This window comes from Falco cherrug, chromosome 2 (genome assembly GCF_023634085.1).
Source record: "Falco cherrug isolate bFalChe1 chromosome 2, bFalChe1.pri, whole genome shotgun sequence".
In the NCBI taxonomy this organism is placed as follows: domain Eukaryota; kingdom Metazoa; phylum Chordata; class Aves; order Falconiformes; family Falconidae; genus Falco; species Falco cherrug.
In genome coordinates this window covers 1,235,533-1,255,867 of record NC_073698.1, presented here as the reverse complement: position 1 = coordinate 1,255,867, position 20,335 = coordinate 1,235,533, and the positions used below count along the sequence as shown (strand labels likewise).

The 20,335-nt window shown below is 59.7% G+C and overlaps 2 protein-coding genes and 1 long non-coding RNA gene across 3 annotated transcripts; 2 read left to right on the top strand and 1 right to left on the bottom strand.

Annotated features, from left to right (window-relative positions):
• Positions 1 to 3,490, top strand: LOC129735332 (PHD finger protein 7-like). Its single transcript, XM_055701620.1, is given in 9 exon segments — positions 1 to 17; positions 677 to 836; positions 933 to 995; positions 997 to 1,043; positions 1,345 to 1,467; positions 1,586 to 1,745; positions 1,854 to 1,960; positions 2,086 to 2,199; positions 2,443 to 3,490. Coding segments are annotated over 9 exon segments (1,317 nt in total). The 3' UTR covers positions 2,969 to 3,490.
• A 706-nt stretch (positions 3,491 to 4,196) lies between these two features.
• LOC106631572 (nuclear mitotic apparatus protein 1-like) lies at positions 4,197 to 10,431 on the top strand. Its single transcript, XM_055701619.1, has 7 exons — positions 4,197 to 4,433; positions 9,031 to 9,099; positions 9,233 to 9,343; positions 9,425 to 9,643; positions 9,734 to 9,891; positions 10,024 to 10,294; positions 10,402 to 10,431. Exons 1-7 carry the CDS (start codon positions 4,197 to 4,199, stop codon positions 10,429 to 10,431), a joined length of 1,095 nt encoding a protein of 364 aa, XP_055557594.1.
• Positions 10,432 to 11,330: 899 nt separating this feature from the next.
• Positions 11,331 to 15,883, bottom strand: LOC129735370 (uncharacterized). The gene is made up of 3 exons (XR_008730943.1): positions 15,614 to 15,883; positions 11,535 to 11,652; positions 11,331 to 11,446 (listed from the first exon to the last, which is right to left on the bottom strand). It is a non-coding gene; the product is annotated as an uncharacterized LOC129735370 (long non-coding RNA).
• Positions 15,884 to 20,335: the final 4,452 nt, after the last annotated feature.

Genomic DNA, 20,335 nt, shown 5'->3' with positions numbered 1-20,335 from the left:
ATGTTTCACAGCTCATTGTTTGTGAACAGTTCCTTAGGGGAGTGTTCTCATGGGCTCGAGGATTTATCTCCCGTGTATCAACTCTGTTACATGCATTGGACAAAACAATATGGAAGGGACCAAGCCCATACCCCATTTGCTACGAATCTGAACAGGCCAACCTGGGGACAATGGGACGTTAAATTTGTGGTATATGGGCTCACCGTGGGGTCTCGATACAAACCGGATCCCGCCTTTCCAAGGGGTCCAGACCCCCTGCTCAATGGGCAGCTGGTTGAGGTGCCCACCAGGCCCCTCTCTGCCAAGCTGCTTTCCAGCCGGGCGTCCGCAGCCTGTGCTGGTGCCGGGGCTTGTTCCTCCCCAGGGGCAGGACTCGGCACTTGTTGCACCCAGTGAGGTTCCTGCCAGCCCCTTTCTCCAGCCCAGCCCGGTCCTCCGAAGGCAGCGCAACCACTGGGGTGCCAGACACGACCACCCCCCATTTTGTGGGTGCCAGCAGTGCCCAGTGCCAGCCCGTCCCCACTGGGGTCGGGCACTGACGGTGTCACACTCCCACCTGCGGAGATAGATGGATGGATAAGTCACAGCACCGGGGCAGAGGAAATATTTAACATTCCAGATGGGGGGGCACTGCGGGAGGCTCCCAGCCCTGCACCCCCCAGCCGCTCACTGGCAGGGGAACCCATTGCTCTTCTTCACTAACACTGCCACCACGGGGGCTTGTAGAAGCAGACGCGGTGGGGCCAGCAGTGGCGTCGTCTCCACCAGACTGCGACCCGGACATCGCTGGGGAGCTGCGCCAAAAGCATGAACTCTGTGTCCACGAGAACTGCGTGGTGAGTCCCTGGGGCTCGACACCCCCAACGGCCCCCAGTTCCCAGCCCCGCATCGCCGGCAGCCCCTGGCACATGCCCTCTGTTCCCCTCTTGCAGTTCCACGCCAGCAGGCTCAGACAGAGAGGGGCCGATCAACATGGCTTCTACGGCTTTCTCAAGTCTCCGCGACGTCAGGCGGGTGATGAAACGGACAGCAGAGAAGATGAGGCTGGGGGCCACATGCCCCCAGCGCTGTGCCCATGCCCCACGTGCCGCGCTGCACGGGCCGGCAACCCCTAGGGATGCTCTGGCAGCCGGCTGCAAGCAACCGCCAGGTCCTCCGTGATTCAAAACGACCCATTTCTGTGGGAGTTGGGGACTTGGAGAGGAGCGGTTGCTTTATCAGTGGCCCGGTGTCCTTGGCCTGGTGGCCCCCCAAAACATAGCACGGGTCTTCATGGTGAGGGCAAACCGGGATCCCCAGGGGCATGTGGTGCTGACGCCATCCACCTCCGTGCCGTTCCCAGAGGTGCTGCATCTGCCGGCTGCCGGGCGCCTCCATCTCCTGCTGCGGCCGGCGCTGCCGCTGGACGTTCCACTTGCCCTGTGGCAGCGAGCGGGGCTGCGTCTCCCAGTTCTTCGGGGAGTACAGGTGAGTGTGGCTGCCCCGCTGGGCCTGCTGTGGGGCTGTGCAGGAGGAGGAGAAGGAGAAGGAGGGGGAGGAAGAGGAGGAAGAGGGCTGGGGCTGAACTGCCACCTCCATCCCGGAGGTCCTTCTGCTGGAGGCACCGGCCGGTGCAGCGAGTGAGGGCGACGCAGCGGGACCAGACCCTCTGCCTAATCTGCCGGGACGAGGTGGCGGGGCGGCCCTGTTATACCACCATGGTCTGCCCCAGCCGCGCCAGCACCTGGTTCCACCGCCACTGCATTGTCCCCGGTCCCTGACATGGTCAGCCCGGTGGTCACCCTGTCACCCAGCTCCGGGGAGCGAACGGGTCCGTCCCGCCACTGCTGATGCCGATGCCACCTCTGCCCTAGGGCCAGGCGCTGCGCTCGGGCCTGCACCACTTTCGGTGCCCTCTGTGCCGGGACATGACAGCCTTCCAGGCAGAGATGTTCCGCTTGGGCATCAAAATCCCCGACAGGTCGGTACCCTCCCGGCTGCCTCCCTTGCCCTCCGCAATACCCCAGCGGATCCCCTCCAGCCCTCCTGGGTGCCGACGGGGTGTCCCCCATGCCCCTGGTGCTGAGTGCTCCCCTCTTCCCACAGGGATGCTGCCTGGGAGGAGGAGGGCTCTCTCCTCGACTTGGTGCTCTGGCAGAGCTCCTGCGACGCCGACCAGTGCCTGTGCCCTCTGGGCCGCGACCAGGCAGAGCAGGCGGGGTGAGTGCCGGTGGCCCCGGACCCCGCAGCCCCAGTGAGGACACGATGCCTTCGTCTCCTCTGACGGGCAGGGGTGGAGGTTCCCTGGGATGCTGAGCCAGGCATGGCGCAGGGTGCGTTCTGGCAGCTCAGCCCCGGCTGCCAGGACGGGAGCAGGGGAGAGCTGGGCTCGGCACAGTGCCGGGGCTGTCGGCCCACAGCTCGGGGACCTTTGGTGGCAGTGGGTACCGTTGCTCTCCCCAGACCCTGGAGAGTCCTGGTCTGCAGCTCCTGTGGGTCCCGTGGGACCCACCAGTGCTGCTCTGCCCTGGAAGATGCCACCGAGTCCTGGGAGTGCAGGGACTGCAGCGGCACGCACAGCGGTGAGGGGGGCAGCGGGGGGACAGGGTGCCCAGGGCGTGGTGGCTCCCACAGCCACTGGGGACTTGGGGACAGGCGCTGTGACGCGTGGAGGGAGGGAGCGTGGCAGGGGCTTGTTGTGCTCATCATCTCCCTGCCCCTTGCAGTGCCCGACATTGCAGCCGGACCAGACTCTTGTCCCCTGGCGCAGGGACCCTGGCACAGCGCTCCCAGTAAGATCACTGGCACAGGCTGCCCAGAGGCTGTGGAGCCCCCTCCTCTGCAGACGTGCCAGCACCACCTGGACACAATTCTGTGCAGCCTGCTCCAGGAGGGCCTGCTTTTGCCGGGGGTTGGACTAGACCATCTCCAGAGGTCCCCTCCAGCCCTGACCATGGTGTGGTTCTGTGACCCCTGGCACTTTGGCTGAGGAAGAGGCCAGGCTCCTCGAAGGACAACCTGACACACAACTACCCTCCCAGTTGCTGTGCAGGGAACGTGCTGATCCTCACTTGCAGAAGCTGGAACTTTGCCCATGGGCTTGCTGATGTGCATGAGCACTGCAGGGCAAGAGCCTTCGTTCTTCCCCATCCTCTTTAGAGAACGGAGACAGTGTGGTGTTTGACAGTGATAATGTGCAGCTGTGGCCTTGCTTTGACGATGTGCAGCTCTGATCCTGCAGCAAAGATGTAAATAACTTTGAGGGAGTATGAGAATAAACCTGGATGAGACAGAAACAAGGGGGAACATGATCTCACCTCTAGAAGATAAGGGAACAGCGGGAACAGCAGAGTCGCCTGTAGTGAGCAGGGGCTGGGTGCATGGACAGTAGAGCTTCAGAAATAATAAAGCTTTTAGCAGCGCACGTACAGAGTATAAATTATAAAAGCTGTAACTAAGTAACAATAAATGTCTTTGCCTCACAACCCTTGCAAGGTCCGTGCCTCGTATGCCACAGTCCTCCAGTGCCGGGCAAGTGCAGATGCTCTGAGGAGGGAGCGCCAGTCCCCACAGGCCCCGCTGCCATCCCCGTCATGCAGCGGCTCCTCTTCCCTGGGCTCCCTCTGCTGTGTCCCGGAGCCGTGGCCTGGTGCGATGGCAGAGCCAGCCGCAGTAACGCGCATGGGACTTGCCCGGTCCCCCAGAGCCACCTGGGTGCTGGTGGGGAAGCCGGGGCTCACCCTTGGCCAGGCCATCCCACTGGAGCTGCCAGAGGGGCCAAAGCACAAGGAGTTCCCCACGGATGGCAGGGACAGGCCGCAGAGCCCCGTCGATGTGGAGCCACCCCCTGCAGCCCCTCAGCCACGGTCACGCGTAACCTCGCTGAAGAGCTCACGCGCATCGTCCAGGACACCCTCGTGATGGCCATGGGGTACCAAACGTTTCTGCAAGTGCTGATGGCCAAGTGGCGAGGGGCGGCCTGTGCTGGGGCCCTCCCCAGGGTTCCTTCCCCCCTGCTCACCAGGGAAGAGGAGCAGCCCCAGCCAGGGGGTGCCAGGGCTGCTGGGGACCAGAGTGTGGCCCCAGGGCCTTAGAGCCGAGCTGCCGGGGGAAGGTGCGCACACGGACAAGGCTGTGGATGGGGACAAAGACCAAGATGCGGACATGGGCCCGGGCACAAGTAGCCCTGTGCAGCTTCCGTACCAGCATCTGGCAGAATGGCGGCATGGTGTCGGCTTCGGAGAGCCAATTACGGATTCGTTGTGAAGCCGCTGTATGAGCTACTGAAAGCTTCCTGCAGTGGCTGCATTGACTGGACAGAAGGGGGTAACGCTGCTTTCAAGCGCCTGGAGCGAGCTCTGACGGAGGCCCCCGTGCCGGCATTACCCATGCTTTTAATAAAGACCTTTGATCTTTTCACCCAGGAGAGAGAAAGTACGGCCTTAGGAGTAGTGGTACAAGTTTTTAGGGCCCCAGTGGCACGCTGTAGCTTACTTCTCCCAACAGCTGGATGAGCTGAGCTCAGGATGGCCTGGATGCCTTCAAGCAGCAGCAGCAACTGGGCTGCTGATTCACGAGGCCCCTAAGTTCCCGTGGGGCAGAAGGTTACCGCCTAGGTACCACACTTGGTCATGACGGTACTGAAACAAAAAGGAGGACGTCGGCTGGCCCCGGACCATTGAGGAAGTCTGCTCCAGCCCCCAGATCTCAAGAAGCAGGCTGGGAGCTGTATGCTGACGGCAGCAGCTGCCCCCGAGAGGGATAACGATTGCCTGGGTGCGCTGGAACTGCCATCGACGAGGTTAACAGAATCACAAGCTTTGCCCGCAAAGGTCTCTGCTCGGGAAGCCGAGCTGATTGCCCTCGGTTGCACTATCTAAAGCAACTGAAAAGGGATTCAAACTGATGGGTGAACAAGTAGAAGCAAATAGAAAAAGTGTTTTACAGAATTGGCTGGTGTTAGCTTTATTACTAGCTGAAGCACATGGAGTATGCGGGTACGTAAAACTAGATGCTGGGCACTGTTGCTTACATGTCCCAAATGCTACTGAGGATCTCCAGAAACAACTGGATGAGATGCAAAGGGCTGCCTCAAGAGTTGGGCGGGCGGTCAACAACCGGACGGCTAGCGAATCCCTTACAGACTGTCCTTGTTATAGGTATCGCTGTCGTAGTTTTGTTGACAACATGTAGCTGTATCAGATGGAACCTCCCCGGAAATCTATGTTGCAACGCGAGCAAGTATTATAGTTATCTGATCTAAATGAGGCTTTTGATTTTGAAGAGATTCAAAGCCTCCAGAGAAAAAAAAATAAAAGGGCATGGGGTGGTGTTGAATGATGCCACCACATAGATAGGGCTCTATACACATTTGTGGCGCACTGTTCTGTCAAGGGGGGGTTGCTGGCTGAGCAAAGGGACAAGATGACCACGCTTTGCTGTAGCGTGTGGCTGTAAGTTACAGAAACCAGGGCACAAAGCTGAGGCCGCGCAGGCTCAGGCCTTCAGCCGGCAAAGCGCCCATGTGGCTTGCAGCCGTGCCCGCTGCGGGGCTGACACACCACAGTGGGTCTCGGCAAGGGGAGACGGCTGCCAGACCCTGGCTGCTGAGAGCTCCTGCCCAGCCAGGCTCTCCCTGCTCTGGGGGATGCTCAGGGAGCCCCCAGCCCACCCCGGTCACAGCCACGAGGCCTCTGCAGGGTCCCTGGGCAGCTCAGGCTGAGACTGTGGGGGCAAACTAAGCTGGGCAGAGAAATGGGACTTTTCCAGCATTGTTTCCCCAAGCGTTAACCCATGCTCTGTCTGAGACCAATGCTGCTGTAAAGCGACCCACCTCTGGCCACATCTGGACCACCCTGTCCGGGAACACAGATTCTTCTGTGGTTCTGGAAAAAGATGCAGGAGCAAGCACTTGCGGAAGGGGATATCGATGCTGCAACCGCCATGGGGGGCAGGGTGTTAGCCTGCCCAGTGCTTCGAAAGGATGGTAAAGCTCCCCCCGAGTGGGAACCTTTCAACTGGGGAGTGATAGAGTTAAGATCAACTCATATACAGCATGGAATAGGCCCACCTTATGTTCAATCATTGTTACATAGTATTTTCACAGCAGAGCTTACTGCTCATGATTGCTGTTCAGTTGTGCAAATTATATTGACCCCTATGCAAATGTTAATGTTTGAGTCAAATTGGAGGCGCTTGGCAAATGAGCAATCACTGATGAATTTAGAATACCCCAGGACAATCCACGTTTTGGGGCAGGGATTCCACAATTGATGGGGGAGGCTCCAGTTAAGTCTCCTCAGTTACAAGCTCACTTACATCCCCTGCAGCAGGGAAAAGAATTAGCTCTCCAAGCTTTATTGCAAGTTCCAGATCATGGCACTCCACAACCGTCATGGACCACGATAAAACAAGGCCCAAATGAGGGATACGTGTCATTCCTGGATAGGTTGAGAGACGCCTTGGACGAGCAAATACAGAATGGGTCAGCCAAGGAAGCATTGTTACTTCAATTAGCTAAGGACAATGTGAATGAGGATTGTAGAAAGGTGATTGCAGGCATGGTGCATTGTAATCCCACTTTAATAGAATGAATGGATATACTGTTTGGTATACAGTCGATGTAAGAAACCAGGGCATTTTACAAAATACTGTAGATCTAAATTTAACGCTCAAGGACAGTTACTTGTAGGTGGCAACAGAAAGCAGGGAAACGGGAGGAGGAACGTGGGGAGGAACCGTGTGACGATACAAATGAATCCTCCACAACAATTCCAGGCTTATGCAGCCAAGTCACAGCCCGAACTTCAGGGAGCGCCGGATAGATGTTACCACAGCAGCTGCTCACAATAGAGGATGATAAAGTACCGAATGCTGTGGGACCCATCGGCAATAAAATGAGTGCGCTGTTGCTTGGATGTTCTAGTGCAACATTACAAGGGTGGTTTGTCTCACCAGGAGTCATTGATGCCGATTACATGGGTCAGATTCAAGCAATGGTGTGGACCCCCACCCCCCCATGTCAATTCCTGAAGGTAACTGGACCGCACAATTAATTCCTTTCCAGGCACAACTTAATTACGCCCATGACAAAGTCTGGGGCAAAGAAGGGTTCGGTTTGACAGGAACACCACAAATTGTCTGGACTCAAGAGCATACAAAATGCTCAACCAATTCTAACCTGTAAAATCACCTTTGCCAAAGGGACTCCTCCTGCAACATGGGTGCCCAGAATGATTGACATGGGAGCAGATGCGACTGTTACATCTGTGCACATCTGGCCTCACACTTGGCCTGTCTGCTCAGCAGGTTCCATATTGGTGGGAGTGGGTGGTGTGACACAGTGTCCAAGGTCAGTATATGGTACAAGTTCAAAACCCTGAAGGCCAGACAGCAACAATCCATCCCTATGTGCTTGATGTCCCTATGAATTTGTGGGGACGGGATGTTTGCGGACAGTGGGGAAGTTGTTATTGGTACCCAGAAGGATTTTTAATAGGGCCACTGCGATGGAGGGCATACGAAGACCTACCCTGCCTTTGACTTGGCTGGCAGATACCCCTGTTTGGGTGGAACAGTGGCCCCTTCCTGAGGAAAAATGTGTAGCCCTCCAACAATTAGTTAAAGAACAATTAGCACAAGGACACCTAGAACCTTCCTACAGTCCTTGGAATACCCCTGTGTTTGTGATTAAAAAAAAAGAAATCAGGCAAATGGCATTTGTTAAAAGATTTAAGACAAGTAAATGATGTAATGGAGGGAATGGGAGCCCCGCAGTCAGACATGCCTTCCCCAACGATGATCCCGTGAAACTGGGACATTTTGGTAATTGATTTAAAAAATTGTTTTTTTCAGTATTCCTTTATGTGAAGCTGATAAATACTCATGGATAATCATGCTTTCCTTCAAAATTAAACCCCAAAAGCTAAGACGGGCTCTTGCATTAAATTTGCTTTTTCAATACCTAGCAGAAACAACATGACTCCTTGTATGCTGCGATGGAGACAGGACGCAGCTTGATGCAAGCAAATGTCAATTTATTGTACAGAAGCACAAGTTTATACTTTCAGAAGCTGCGCGTTTTAAACAGATTGGTTCTTGAAGCTAAGCCTTGCATACCAGGCAATCCCCGATTGGTGGTTAACTGCCATCAATTAACAGCAAGGTGTTACCTCTCCTTGGCGCCATCCGTCCCCCACTCCCCTATCCTCTCTCAGCATGACTCATCATGTTAATTGTTGTGTCTATTCACACTCCTTGTCCTCCCAGGGTTAGTGACCTACAAGCTCGAGCACATTCCCCTCAGCTGATTGCCACGCACAATCCTAATTTCCAGCCCGCTCCTGTGTCTCCCCCTTCCTGTTGCACAAAAAGAACCTTTGAAACCAAACAAGTCATTAGTTTTCATAAGCACTGTAAAAAACAAGGTATACGTAATAGAATTAACAGCAATTCCCCAATTAAGGTTTTCAATCAAGGCCCAAACCCCCTCACTTAAGGGTTTCCCACTTGCATTCCTGCCACCAATCCCTCAGACCCCCTTTCACCCTCCCCAAAAATACAATCAATGCATCGGGAGAGACGAGGAGGGTGGGGGAAAGGTCTAGCTCCTTTTCCAGATCTATAGGACCTGGATCAAAAGGTTTATCAGTGTCAATGGAATCATTGTCCGAGTTGTCCTGTTCCCATGCTTGGTCCCGTGTTGTGAGGGTCGCTGCAATCAGTGACAGAAGCTTTGGGGGCAGAGGAGGTGCGGACAGAATTGCCATCGTTGACAGTATGTTGAGAAGAGTCTCACTGTCCTTACACTTGGGTAGTGCAAGCCTCCTCCCTGCAAAGACTAACATGGAGCAGCTGTGTTTGCCTGCCTCAAGTGTGGTACCTGAAGTACTGGGAGCTTGCTCCGTGAAGGTACGGCTGAACAGCCCCCCGGGGCAGGAAACCTCCGGTGTCCTGCTCCCGGAGCTGGAGGGGAGGGACATGCTCCTCCACTGGAAGATTGTAGATGGGAGTCTTGTGCCTGGAGCTGGTCTGACCGACCCATACTTTCAGGTGGAGGAGCTGAATGAAAAGCTGACCCAGCACGAGAAGGCTGTCCAAACCCAGGAGCAGAGAGTTAAGGTAAACAGGGGCCAAAATCCTGCAGGGCTGAGCTCTTGGCCAGCCCTCGAGCTGTTGGTGGCTCTCCAGGGGCTTCAGCTGGGGGAGGCAGGGGTGTGGGGTGCCGCTAAGGCAATTTCTTCCCTGCCCACAGGTGCTGGAAGGGGAACTGCGGGCAGAGGCCACCCGCCAGCAGGAGAAGGTGGCAGAGCTTCAGGCACAGCTCACCCAGAAGGAACAGGCAGCCAAGCACTACAAAGAGCAGGTATGGCAGGGGCTGGCATGGCCCTGCTGCCCCCGTGCCCCATGAGGAAGCTTGATGGGTTTTCTCTCCTTGACATCCTAGATGGAGAAAGCAAAAATGTGCTATGATGCAGAGAAGCAGCAGAACCAGGATCTGGCAGAGAAGCTGAAGGCCATGGAGCAACTGCAGAAAGAGAATGCGGAGCTGCGGATGGAGTCAGAGAGGTTGGCCAAGGAGCTGGAGCAGAGCATCCTGCAGGTCAGGGAGTCAGAACTGAGCTGCCAGAACCTCACCAGCCAGGTCTGCAGTCTGGAGGCTCAGGTGGGCACAGCACAGCAGGACTCCACACCCTTCCTCCTCCTCCCCTTTGTTGCTGGCTCTCTGAGGATCCATCCCTTCCTTCCCATCCAGGTGGAGCTTGCCAATCAGCAGCTACAGGAGCTTGGCAAGTTCCAGGGGGCAGCAGACACGCTGAAGGGCCAGGAGACTTTCTGCCAGAACCCTGCTGATCTCAGCACTGACAGCCTTGACCTCGGCGTTGGTGAAGCACAGCCACTTAATGCCACCAGGTACCAGCACACTGCAGCTCAGCAGAGGTCGTCCTGCTGCCAGCGTTGCTAAAACCCCCAGTGTCCCCAGTTCTTGCTGTTCCCCGAGGGCTTGGTAAGCCTGTCCGTGCTGCTGTCATGCCCCATCTGCAGGAAGGCTGGCTGCCCACAGCTGGAGGCCTCGGTGCCACCAGGCAATGAAGAGTCACTGGCATCCAAGCAGCTGCCCCGCAAGGCAGAATCCCTGGAGAGCCTCCACTTCGCTCCTCGCCACAGCCACAGGCAACTCCACCTGGGGACCAGTGCCCACTCCCTGGGTGACCTCTCGCTTCACTCCGGGGACAAGACCCCACCGACCTTGACAGTGAGTGGTGGGTCCCCTGGGTGTGGGGCAGGACAGGGATCCCCTGCAGAAAGAGATATGGTTTGCTGTGCCCTGCAGCCCAGGGCTCACTGGGGACTGGAGGGAAAGACAGGGGGTGGCTTGGGGGAGCTTACTTCCAATGCTCTTGCAGTTGGCTGGGGCTGCAGCCATCGCCTGGCCACCCCGAGGAAGCCTGAGCTGCTGTGGGGCTCTTTGTGCCCCCTACGTGCCCTTGTGCCGAGGACCGCTCAGCCCTTCAGAACCCGTGGCGTGGCAGCTGAGTGGGCAGTGTGAGAGGACAGGGGTCCCAGGAGGTGCAGCCTTTTATCCGCTTCCTCCCCTCTGCCTCTCACCCCGTGGGGCAGCAGCCAAGCAGCTGCAGGGCACAGCACCCCAGGGGTGCTCCAGCCCCGGGCAAGGGCGGCTCTGGGATGGGCTACGGGCTTTGGTGCCTGGGTGTTGGGGTGGGGGGGCAAGCCCTCATGTCAATGCAGGCTGGGGGATGAAAGGATGGAGAGCAGCCCTGCCAAGGGCTTGGGGGTGCTGGGGGATGAGAGACTCAGCATGTCCCTGCATGTCCCTCACCCTGTGTGGCCAGCAGGGCGAGGGAGGGGGCTCTGCCCCTCTGCTGAGACCCCCCCACAGCGCTGCGTCCAGCTCGGGGGTCCTCAGCATCAGAGGGACACGGACCTGTTGGAGCGGGCCCGTCGGAGGCCACGGAGCTGGTCAGAGGGCTGGAGCCCCTCTGCTGTGGGGACAGGCTGGGAGAGCTGGGGCTGTGCAGCCTGGGGAGGAGAAGGCTGCGGGGAGACCTTAGAGCAGCTCCCAGTGCCTGGAGGGGCCGACAGGAAAGCTGGGGAGGGGCTTTGGGCAAGGGCAGGGAGTGGTGGGACAGGGGGGAATGGCTTGAAGCTGAGAGAGGGGAGATTTAGGTTGGACATGAGGAAGAAACCCTTCCCCGTGAGGGCGGCGAGGCGCTGGCCCAGGCTGCCCAGAGCAGCTGTGGGTGCCCCATCCCTGGCAGGGCTCAAGGCCAGGCTGGACAGGGCTGGGAGCAGCCTGGGCTGGGGGTGGGACTGGCTGGTCTGTGAGGTCCATTCCAACCTAAACCCTTCTGTGATTCTGCAGCTGCCAAAGCCATCTCCTCTCCAGGGTGCAGCTGCAGAGGCGGCAGAGAACAAGAGGAAGGTTTGCCCTCACCCATTTACTGCACTGCTGGGGAAAGAGACAAACACAGACCCTGGGGACATGGGAGTGACAAGGACCTGCCTAGCAGGAGGGAGCAGACGTCCTGGATTACCTCTCATTCCTCTCCCTCAGCTCCTCCATTTCCTTTGGCTCCAGCTGGTCTGCAGCTTGCCTCTTGTTGAGCAGAACTAAGTGATCAATCCGCTGCTGCATCACGGTGATCTGAGCCTCTGCGGAAGGTGGCAAGAAAGGACCAGTTACCATCTTTTTATATCACCTGAACCCTGCCAACAGCACAGCGGGGGATGCGTTTCCTTCTTCCAAGCTGGTGAGGAGCCGCTGCTTAGAAAACCTTTGGAGCAGGAGAGGGAAGAGCCAGGCTGCCAGCACTGGTGCTCAGCATGGGTGTTGCTTCAGTCATGGCTCTTGTTGCCCAGGATATATAAGGGAACAGGAGAGGGAAGAAGGATCCTGGAGGCTCCATGTGTGTCTGGGGAAAACCCCAGGGTGGAGACAGCTTTAGATGCTGATGGCAAGACTCCTACACCTGCCAGCCTGCTCCAAATCATTTGGCAGGGGGACCAACAGCCATCTCAGAGTTGCAACAACAGCATCAGAGCTGTCTTGGCTCCCATCAGCAAGGCTTTCAGCATCATGCTTGGCTCCAGATTAACGGGGAAGGGTCCCCTTGGTCCACCATGGGGCCAGGCACAGCAAACCCCAAGCTGCCCTGTCTGCTTTGGAAAGCAGAAAAGCCCCAAAGCCACAAGCTGTGCTCACTTGGGGTCTGGCAGGATGGACCATGCACAAGCACAGCTGTGGTGGGGTCAAAGCCATAATACAGTCAGAGAAACCAGGCAAGTGCTCCTCGGAGCTGCTGCTGGATGCAGACAACGGTGCTGCAAAGCACAAGTGAAAAGCAGGCTGTGATCTTCACATTAATACCAGAAGGGAGGGTTTAGCAGCTGAAATCCCAGGTGCACAGGAACAACAAATTCCAGGCCAGGGAGCCATAAACCTGCCTTACAACCCTGCCCCGGCACTCCACTCCCACCACAAAGCTGCACACATCCCACCTGCCTCACTCCTCCAGCAAAAGCAGCTTGTGCCACAAAGGCTGGGATGCTGCCAAGAGCCTGGCAGGCATAAGGCAGCCCTGCTCTTACAGAAGAGCTTACAGGGGACAGCACTCAGTCCTGGGCTGAGGGGATCTGGATGGTGTTGCTGCTTTTATGACTTGGCAGCTACAGCAGCACAAACAGGGAAAAAACTCCCATGTTTTTGTGCTCTAGAGAAGGGTCATCCATGCCGGTTTGGTGCTTTTTTTTGGCACAGGAGCCGTACAGGAAGATACAAACAGTGCTCAGCACTCAGTGTCCTACAGCATTGCCCTCTGCAAGGTTATGGACTGTGTCTGTCCCACTCAGAGTTGGCACTTGGACATCACCACAGAAAAAAAGGAGGGAACCCAGGCTGCTGGGGGCCTGGAGCTGGCCCTGCCCACCCAGGAAGGGGCTGAGCTCCCACCGCGGTACTGCCCAAAGCTGCTCAGCTGTCCTCCCAGCTGCATGGCCACTGGCCCCCAAAATGCCAGCAGGGTGGGAACCAGGGCTCCCTCCTCCCCCACCACCCGGCTGCTGGGACCCCTCAGGGGGCAGGCTGGCTGCCCACTCTGCCCCCAGCCAGGACACAGCCACAGGGGCTGGAAGGAGCCTGCAAAGGCCACCAGGCCCAAAACAAGCCCGGTGAGGCAGCAGCCAAGCCATCTGAGCACTGCCAGCTCCCCTTCCCACTGACACCAGTGCTAAGGAGAACCACCTGCCAGGGGTGGGGGGAGCCCCCAGGCACTGCTGCACTGAATGGGGGTGGGGATGAGCCCCCCCCCTGTTCCCAGGATGGGGGATCGCTGCCAGGCACTCTCTGGCAACCTCCACCTCCATGCTGGCCATCCCGTGTCACCGAGGTAGTCCTCCCGGCAAGGGAGCTGGTGGGAACAGACCTGAACAGTGGCAGAGGCCAAGCAGGGCCCCCACCAAAAATCACCCAGATGGGGAGGGTGCTCCTCAGCTCCTTGCCCCGTGCTGCACCCTGACGGGCCAGGAGCCTGCCTGGGATCCACAGCTTTTCCTGGGAACACCCAGCACATGACAGCCACAACGGCTCTGGGGGACACGGAGCTCCCACTGCCTCTGTCAGCTCGGCTGGGGAGCGCAGGATCCTCGGCAGGACAGGTCCTCCCTGCAATCTGCCTGAAAACCAGTTCCTCTCCCCCACAGCCGTGGCACACGGCCTCTCGGCACGCAGCGCCCCTTCGGCCCCACAGCCAGGGGGGCAGCACGCCCGGGCCGGGGCCTCTCCCCCAAAGCCCTCCCGAACCGCCCTGGCGAAACGCGCGCCCTGAACGCCAGCTCCCGCCAGAGACGGCCGCATCCTGCCGAGCGCCCCCGGCAGCGCCGCGCTGGGCGCTACCCGCGCCGGTCTGCGGGAGCGCCGGTGCCCGGCGAGAGGCTGGGATGAGCGAGGCTGCCCGCTCCTGCCCTCGCCACAGCCCGGCCCGTCGCTGCCGACACCAGCCGCCCCGAGCGCTCGGCCAGCGCCGCCGGCGCTGCCCGGATCCAGGCCGCAGCAGAGGGGCAGCGGCGGGGAGCCCGCTGCACCCGCACCGAGCGCGGCAGCTGCTGCGGGCGCTTCCCAGCCCCGGCCCTGCGGAACGAGCCGCGGCGGCCCTGGCGGTATCGTCCTTCGCCGCCCCCCGCCAGCGCCCGCTCGGTCCCGAACACGGCGCTGCGCAGCCCCGCGGCTCCCGCCGGAGGGACGCGGCCGCCAGCCAGCCCGGGCGGGGGGTCGCGCTGCGGGAAGCGCCCAGCGGCTCACCCAGGCAGGGCGGGCGACCCGCTGCTGCCCCCCCGGCAGGGCCGGGCCCGCGCCCGGGGGGCACAGCCCGAGCGCCCGGACGGTGGCGAAGCCCGCTCGGTCGCCCGCGCCCCGATGCGAGTCGGGGAGTCACAGCGCAGGGGTCACGGCGCACCGGGGCGGGAGCCGCACGCTGCGGCTCCGCACCGGGAGACGGTGAGCCTCTGCCCCGCCGCAAGCAAACGAGGGAGCGGGATAAAGTCTTCGTCGGCGCCTTACCGGGGGCGTGCCGGGTTGAATCCGCCATGAGCGCTGGCAGCCGGCGGCCACGCACAGACGTTGTTGTGCTTCTCCTCGGCGGGGCTGGCAGGCGGCGGCTGCCCTCCCTGGCCCTGTGCCACCCACGTCACGGCGCCACGGCCGCGCTCCTTAAAGGCGCACAGCGCGGAACGCCGCCCGGCAGCCGCGGGGAAAGGGCCGCGGCGGCTTCAGCCGCGCTCGCTGCCCGCGCCCTGCCCGCGCCCCGGCTGACGGAAGGCTGGCGGGGCTGGCACAGCCCTGCCCTTGGCCCCAGCGCAGCGGCAGCACCGGCCGCTCGGCAGGGAAGGGTGCTGGGGGCCCCGCTGCCAACGTTCCCCCCCCCCGGCTCCTGCTAACCTGGCTGCAGCCACAGCACGGCTGACTCCCAAGAAACTCCCCCCCCGCCTCCAAGCGGCTGCGGATTCACCCCCGGAGCAGCGCCGCAACCCGCCGCCGGCGGATGCCACAGTCAGCAGCCGGCCCGGGGCGCTGCGGGACCCCTGCCTTCGGTCCAGAGCGGCAGCTGCCACAGCCCTGCCTGCACCCAGGGACCCAGCTGCCGCTCAGCGCCGGCAGGGAGCGGCCGAGGGAGGGACACCTGGCCCTCGCCGGGGGCCCTCGGGAGCCACCCCTGGGGCGTCTGGGAAGGCCGAGGCTGGTTGAGGCCACAGGATGGCGCTGCCCCAAGCACGGCAGCGAGGGGCCCGTACCCTGCAGGTAGCGGAGAAAGTTCTAAACCGGCTCCAGGGGCAGCAGGAGCAGCCCCGGGGGGGCACGGCCATCACACACCGCTGGATAAAGCGGAGTGTGTGTGCGTGCAAGCAGCCGGGAACTGAAGGAAGACCCCCAGGAGCCACCGTACCCCAGCTGGGTCCCCCGTCTCCCGGGAAAGGGACACCGCTGAGCTCGGCCGGAGACGGAGGATCGGCCGCGGGCGGGCGAGACGTGAGAACGCGGCGCGGCAGGACTCCGGCTCGGAGCCGCCGCAGGGCTCTGGCCACGCGGACCGAGCGGGACTCGCCCCGAAGCTTTTCTTACCGGCTGGGGAGGTGAAGCCGCGGTCAGCCGGGGACGGCGCGGGGAAGGGGCCGCAGCAGCCGGGCACACGGCTGCGGGCAGGCTGTAGGCTCAGGTCTTCCTCCGGCAAAGCGCCAACGTGGCTCGCAGCCGTGCTCGGTGCGGGGCTGGCACACGGCAGCGACGGCCAGGGGGCCCTCCACGGAGCCCCAGCGGCAGAGCGGCCAAGACCCCGCCGACGCCGGAACGAGGCGGGAACGGCCGCTCGGCGAGCCGCGCACTGAGCCCCAGCTGCCGCCGCTGCGGTTGAAATACCAGGGCCCGCCCCCGCCGCCTCACCATTGGCTGCTGCCGGGGCGGAACGCGCGGCGGGTGCGAGAGTGACGGGGGGGACTACAAATCCCAGCGGCCGCTGTGCGCGGGCCGAGTCTCGCCTTAGCCGCTTGGAACGCCGGGAGAACGTTGCATGGCAACGGCGGGGGGGGGGGGGGGTGGCGCTCCCGCGACGGGTTCGGGGACACCCGCGGGGCCCCCTGCAGCAGGACCGGGGCCGGCGTGAAGCCGCGGGAAGGGGCGCCCCTGTGAGGGTACGGGGACACGTGGGGGGGGGGCTCCAGGCCGATACGGGACCGGGCGTGAGGCGGAGGGGCTAAACTTCAAATCCAGTCTTAGCTTTTCTCCGTGACTGACTTTACAGTATCGCATAAAGTGGGCAGCTGCTGCCAGGGCTCGGGCACGCGCGCAGGGAGCAGCGTTTCCTGATGGTCAGAGGGACCCTCCGGTGTTCCAGGGTCTGCCCATGGCCTCTGGGCCGGGCACGGGGCGGCCACTGATGCGAGGTCCCTGTGAGGTGTCCCTGCGAGGGCTTACTGTGAGGGGTCCCTGTGAGGGTCCCTCTGAGGAGATCCTGTGAGGGGATCCTGTGAGGGCATCCTGCAAGGTGTCCCTGCGAGGGGTCCCTGTGAGGGGTCCCTGCGAGGGGTCCCTGTGAGGGGTCCCTGCGAGGTGTCCCTGTGAGGGGTCCCTGCGAGGGGATCCTGTGAGGTGTCCCTGTGAGGCGGAGGGGCTGGGACTCCTGTCGGGGTCAGGGACACGCGTAGGAATGGGCGCCTGGAGGGGGCCCAGGGCTGGCAGGCCACCAGGAGGGGGTTTCTTGGGGGCAGGGGGTCCTGGGGGGCCGTCAGCTCCCAACGCGGATGGGACCCAGGGGATCTCTGGCCTGGGACCCACGCTCAGGGGGCTGGGACGCACAAGGGACCGGGGCAGGGCACACGCCTGCTCTGAACTCCAGATGACCACGCTCTGCTGCAGTGTGTAGCTGTGCGTTACAGAGACCGGGGCACAACGCTGAGGCCGAGCTGACTCTCTAAAGCTGTTGGAAGCGACAAACGAAGGGGCTTCTAATCGAGGGGGGCAGCCTTGAGAAGCGGGGGGGGGGGGGGGGAAGGAACGGACGGGGAAAAGATCTCGGTTGTCCAGTTTTGTAGGGAACGAAAACAGTGTGGTGTTTGACAGTGATAATGTGCAGCTGTGGCCTTGCTTTGACGATGTGCAGCTCTGATCCTGCAGCAAAGATGTAAATAACTTTGAGGGAGTATGAGAATAAACCTGGATGAGACAGAAACAAGGGGGAACGTGATCTCACCTCTAGAGGATAAGGGAACAGCGGGAACAGCAGAGTCGCCTGTAGTGAGCAGGGGCTGGGTGCATGGACAGTAGAGCTTCAGAAATAATAAAGCTTTTAGCAGCGCACGTACAGAGTATAAATTATAAAAGCTGTAACTAAGTAACAATAAATGTCTTTGCCTCACAACCCTTGCAAGGTCCGTGCCTCGTATGCCACAGAAGTTATGCAGGAAGAAGCCTCCGAGTGAGGAAGTTCTGGCCCCGTGGGGGGATCCTGCGAGGGGATCTTGCAAGGGGTACCTGCAAGCGGATCCTGCGAGCGATCCTACGAGTGGTCCCTGTGAGGGCTTCCTTTGAGGTGCCCCTGTGGGGGGATCCTGCGAGGGGATTCTGTGAGGGATTCCTGCAAGGGGTTCCTGCGAGGGCTTCCTGTGAGGGGTCCCTGCGAGGAAATCTTGCAAAGGGATCCTGTGAGGGGATCCTGCTAGGGGATCCTGCGAGCGATCCTACGAGTGGTCCCTGTGAGGGCTTCCTTTGAGGTGCCCCTGTGAGGGGATCCTGCGAGGGGATCCTGCGAGGGGATTCTGTGAGGGATTGCTGTGAGGGGATCCTGCGAGGGCTTCCTGTGAAGTGTCCCTGCGAGGGGATCTTGCAAAGGGATCCTGTGAGGGGATCCTTCGAGGGCTTCCTGTGAGGGGATCTTGCGAAGGGATCCTGTGAGGGGATCCTACGAGGGGATCCTGTGAGGGCTTCCTGCGAGGGGTCCCTGTGAGTAGATCCTGCGAGAGGATCCTGCAAGGGCTTCCTGTGAGGGGTCCCTGTAAGGGGATCCTGTGAGAGGATCCTGCTAGGGGATCCTCCGAGGCGATCCTGCAAGGGGTACCTGTGAGCTATCCCTGTGAGGGGACCCTGCGAGGGCTTCCTGTGTGTTGTCCCTGTGAGGGCATCCTGCGAGGTGTCCCTGTGAGGGCATCCTGCGAGGTGTCCCTGTGAGGGGATCCTGCGAGGTGTCCCTGTGAGGGGATCCTGCGAGGTGTCCCTGCGAGGGGATCCTGCGTGGTCTCCCTGTGAGGGGTCCCTGTGAGGTCCTGATGCCAAAACGGCACAGAGTAACTGCTCAGAGACGAATTTTGTCTTTAAGCAGCAAAAGTATTTATTTCATGCAATGCTGGGGAGCTAGCCGGTTTGCACCGGACAAACTAGCTCCAAAATTTTCAGTGAAAAATTAGGTATCTTATGCAGTTTTCGTGAGAGGTTACACAACATCTTTACATACATACTCATTTGATTTTGACACCTAATCATTCCATTCACAATAGGTGGGATCTAGGTGGGGTAGACCTGTAGAGGGATTTTTAAAGGACCGAGGACATATGTTACCATTGTCTGGGTTGGGCAACCCAGGCCTGTTGGTTGAAGCTGCAGAGCAGCTTTAAATTGTCCTGGGAACAAGCAGTGGGAGAAGGAAAACAGGCTATGCACGAGCAAGAAGCCAGGTGCAGAGCAAACCCTGGGAACCGCGAGATCAGCACCCGCTCACCGGCACACTCTGATCCGGCGCCTGCAGCACGCTCACCGATCAGCGACACGGACGCCCGCGTGGCCAGAGACTTTTATCCAATCACCTGTGTGTAAAGTCGTGTGAGCGGTCGGTTTAAGTTATAAATATGACCTGTTTGTTTAATGAGGTGAGCACGGCATGTAGCCATATTGTGTGGTTGTTGTGACTTGGCCGACTCTCCACGGGGGACCCTCCGTAGACCTTTCAGTTTCCTGAACTGTTCCTGAATCATTGAACAAATGATTTCCTGACTTGATGGTCTCCTTATGGTGCCCAACTTACCTTTTCTAATTATTCAGAGTACATTCAGCGGAACCTTTTCTAATTATTCAGAGTACATTCCTTTCTCTACACAAACAGAGCATCACCCAGAGCATTGTACCAAACTCATCCTGACTAATCTTTTTTTTTTAAGACCTTGTTCTGTTTCAGTCCCTGTGAGAGGATCCTACGAGGGGATTCTGCGAGGGCTTCCTGCGAGGTGTCCCTGCGAGGGGATCCTGCGAGGTGAGTCCTTGCGATGGGATCCTGTGAGGGGATCTTGCGAGGGGATCCTGTGAGGCGAGTCCCGCCCAGCAGCCGCCCGCCACAGGGCCTGGCCCAGCCCCTCAGCCGGGGAACCCTGAGGAAAACCTGCTTCAGGTCGGGTGAGACAGCATGAAGACAAGGAGCTGTGAGGGAAAGAAATGTGGGGAAGGGCCCTGCGAGCACGGAGGGCAGGGAAGGAGGGAGCTGCAGGTGGGGGACTGCCCTGCAGCCCCCGGAGAGGAGGCCTGTTCCCCCTGAGGGGCCAGGGCGAAGCGCGGGCGAAGGAGTGGCAGAGAGGAGCCGCCATGAGCTGAGCAGAGCCCCCGTCCCCGGCGCCACTCAGAGGGGGCAGAGGAGGTGGGTGATGCAAGAAAATAGAGTGAAAACCCTAAAACTCTGCAGACAGGAGTTGCACAGATGACAGGAACTATCAACAGTCAGGCAGGAGCCTCATTAGCTGCGAGAAGGTCTGGAGCTCGGCCTGTGCAGCGCTTCAGAAGGGACGGTCAGTACAGGCGCAGAGGAGCTCCACAAGCATGTCCATCAGTAGCCTTCTGACAAGGACTTGCTAAGTGCTAAAAGAAAAACTGCTGAAGTTGTAAGGCTCGAGGGCACGAGGTTAAAATAGTTGTGGTAGGGGGAGATCCCGACCTCCTACTCAAGTGGCCCCCCCGAAGAGAGTGAACCCCTGCTTGGGGAGCATGCCCAGTAAAGTTAAAATGAACTGTACCTTCAAATTGAAGCGAGGAAGCAACTAACCAATATTTAGTTAGCTGTAGACTTTGGGCAGAACTAACCAACTTCACTGTATAAATATGCATTGTGAGTACAACTAGGTGTGCAAGTTAGGAGGAGCGACCCCCCCTTGCACCTGGCGCTGCAATAAACACACCCGCTTTATAACTTACCCCGAGTTATGGAGTTTAATTCCGCATGCCAGTGTGAGGAATGAGGGTGCCTGTGGTGCTATGGGGGTGGGGGGGTGGGGGTAGGGGTGTGTGAGGCGTGTGGGGGGGAGCTGTGTGAGG

Bases quoted from the DNA above. Each gene is read 5' to 3' on its own strand.
- LOC106631572 (XM_055701619.1), top strand. From the start codon at position 4,197: ATGGCGGCATGGTGTCGGCTTCGGAGAGCCAATTACGGATTCGTTGTG. The intron at 4,434-9,030 runs GTACAAGTTTTT...CCATACTTTCAG, and splicing joins GTACGGCCTTAGGAGTAGTG to GTGGAGGAGCTGAATGAAAA. The intron at 9,644-9,733 runs GTGGGCACAGCA...CTTCCCATCCAG, and splicing joins TCTGCAGTCTGGAGGCTCAG to GTGGAGCTTGCCAATCAGCA.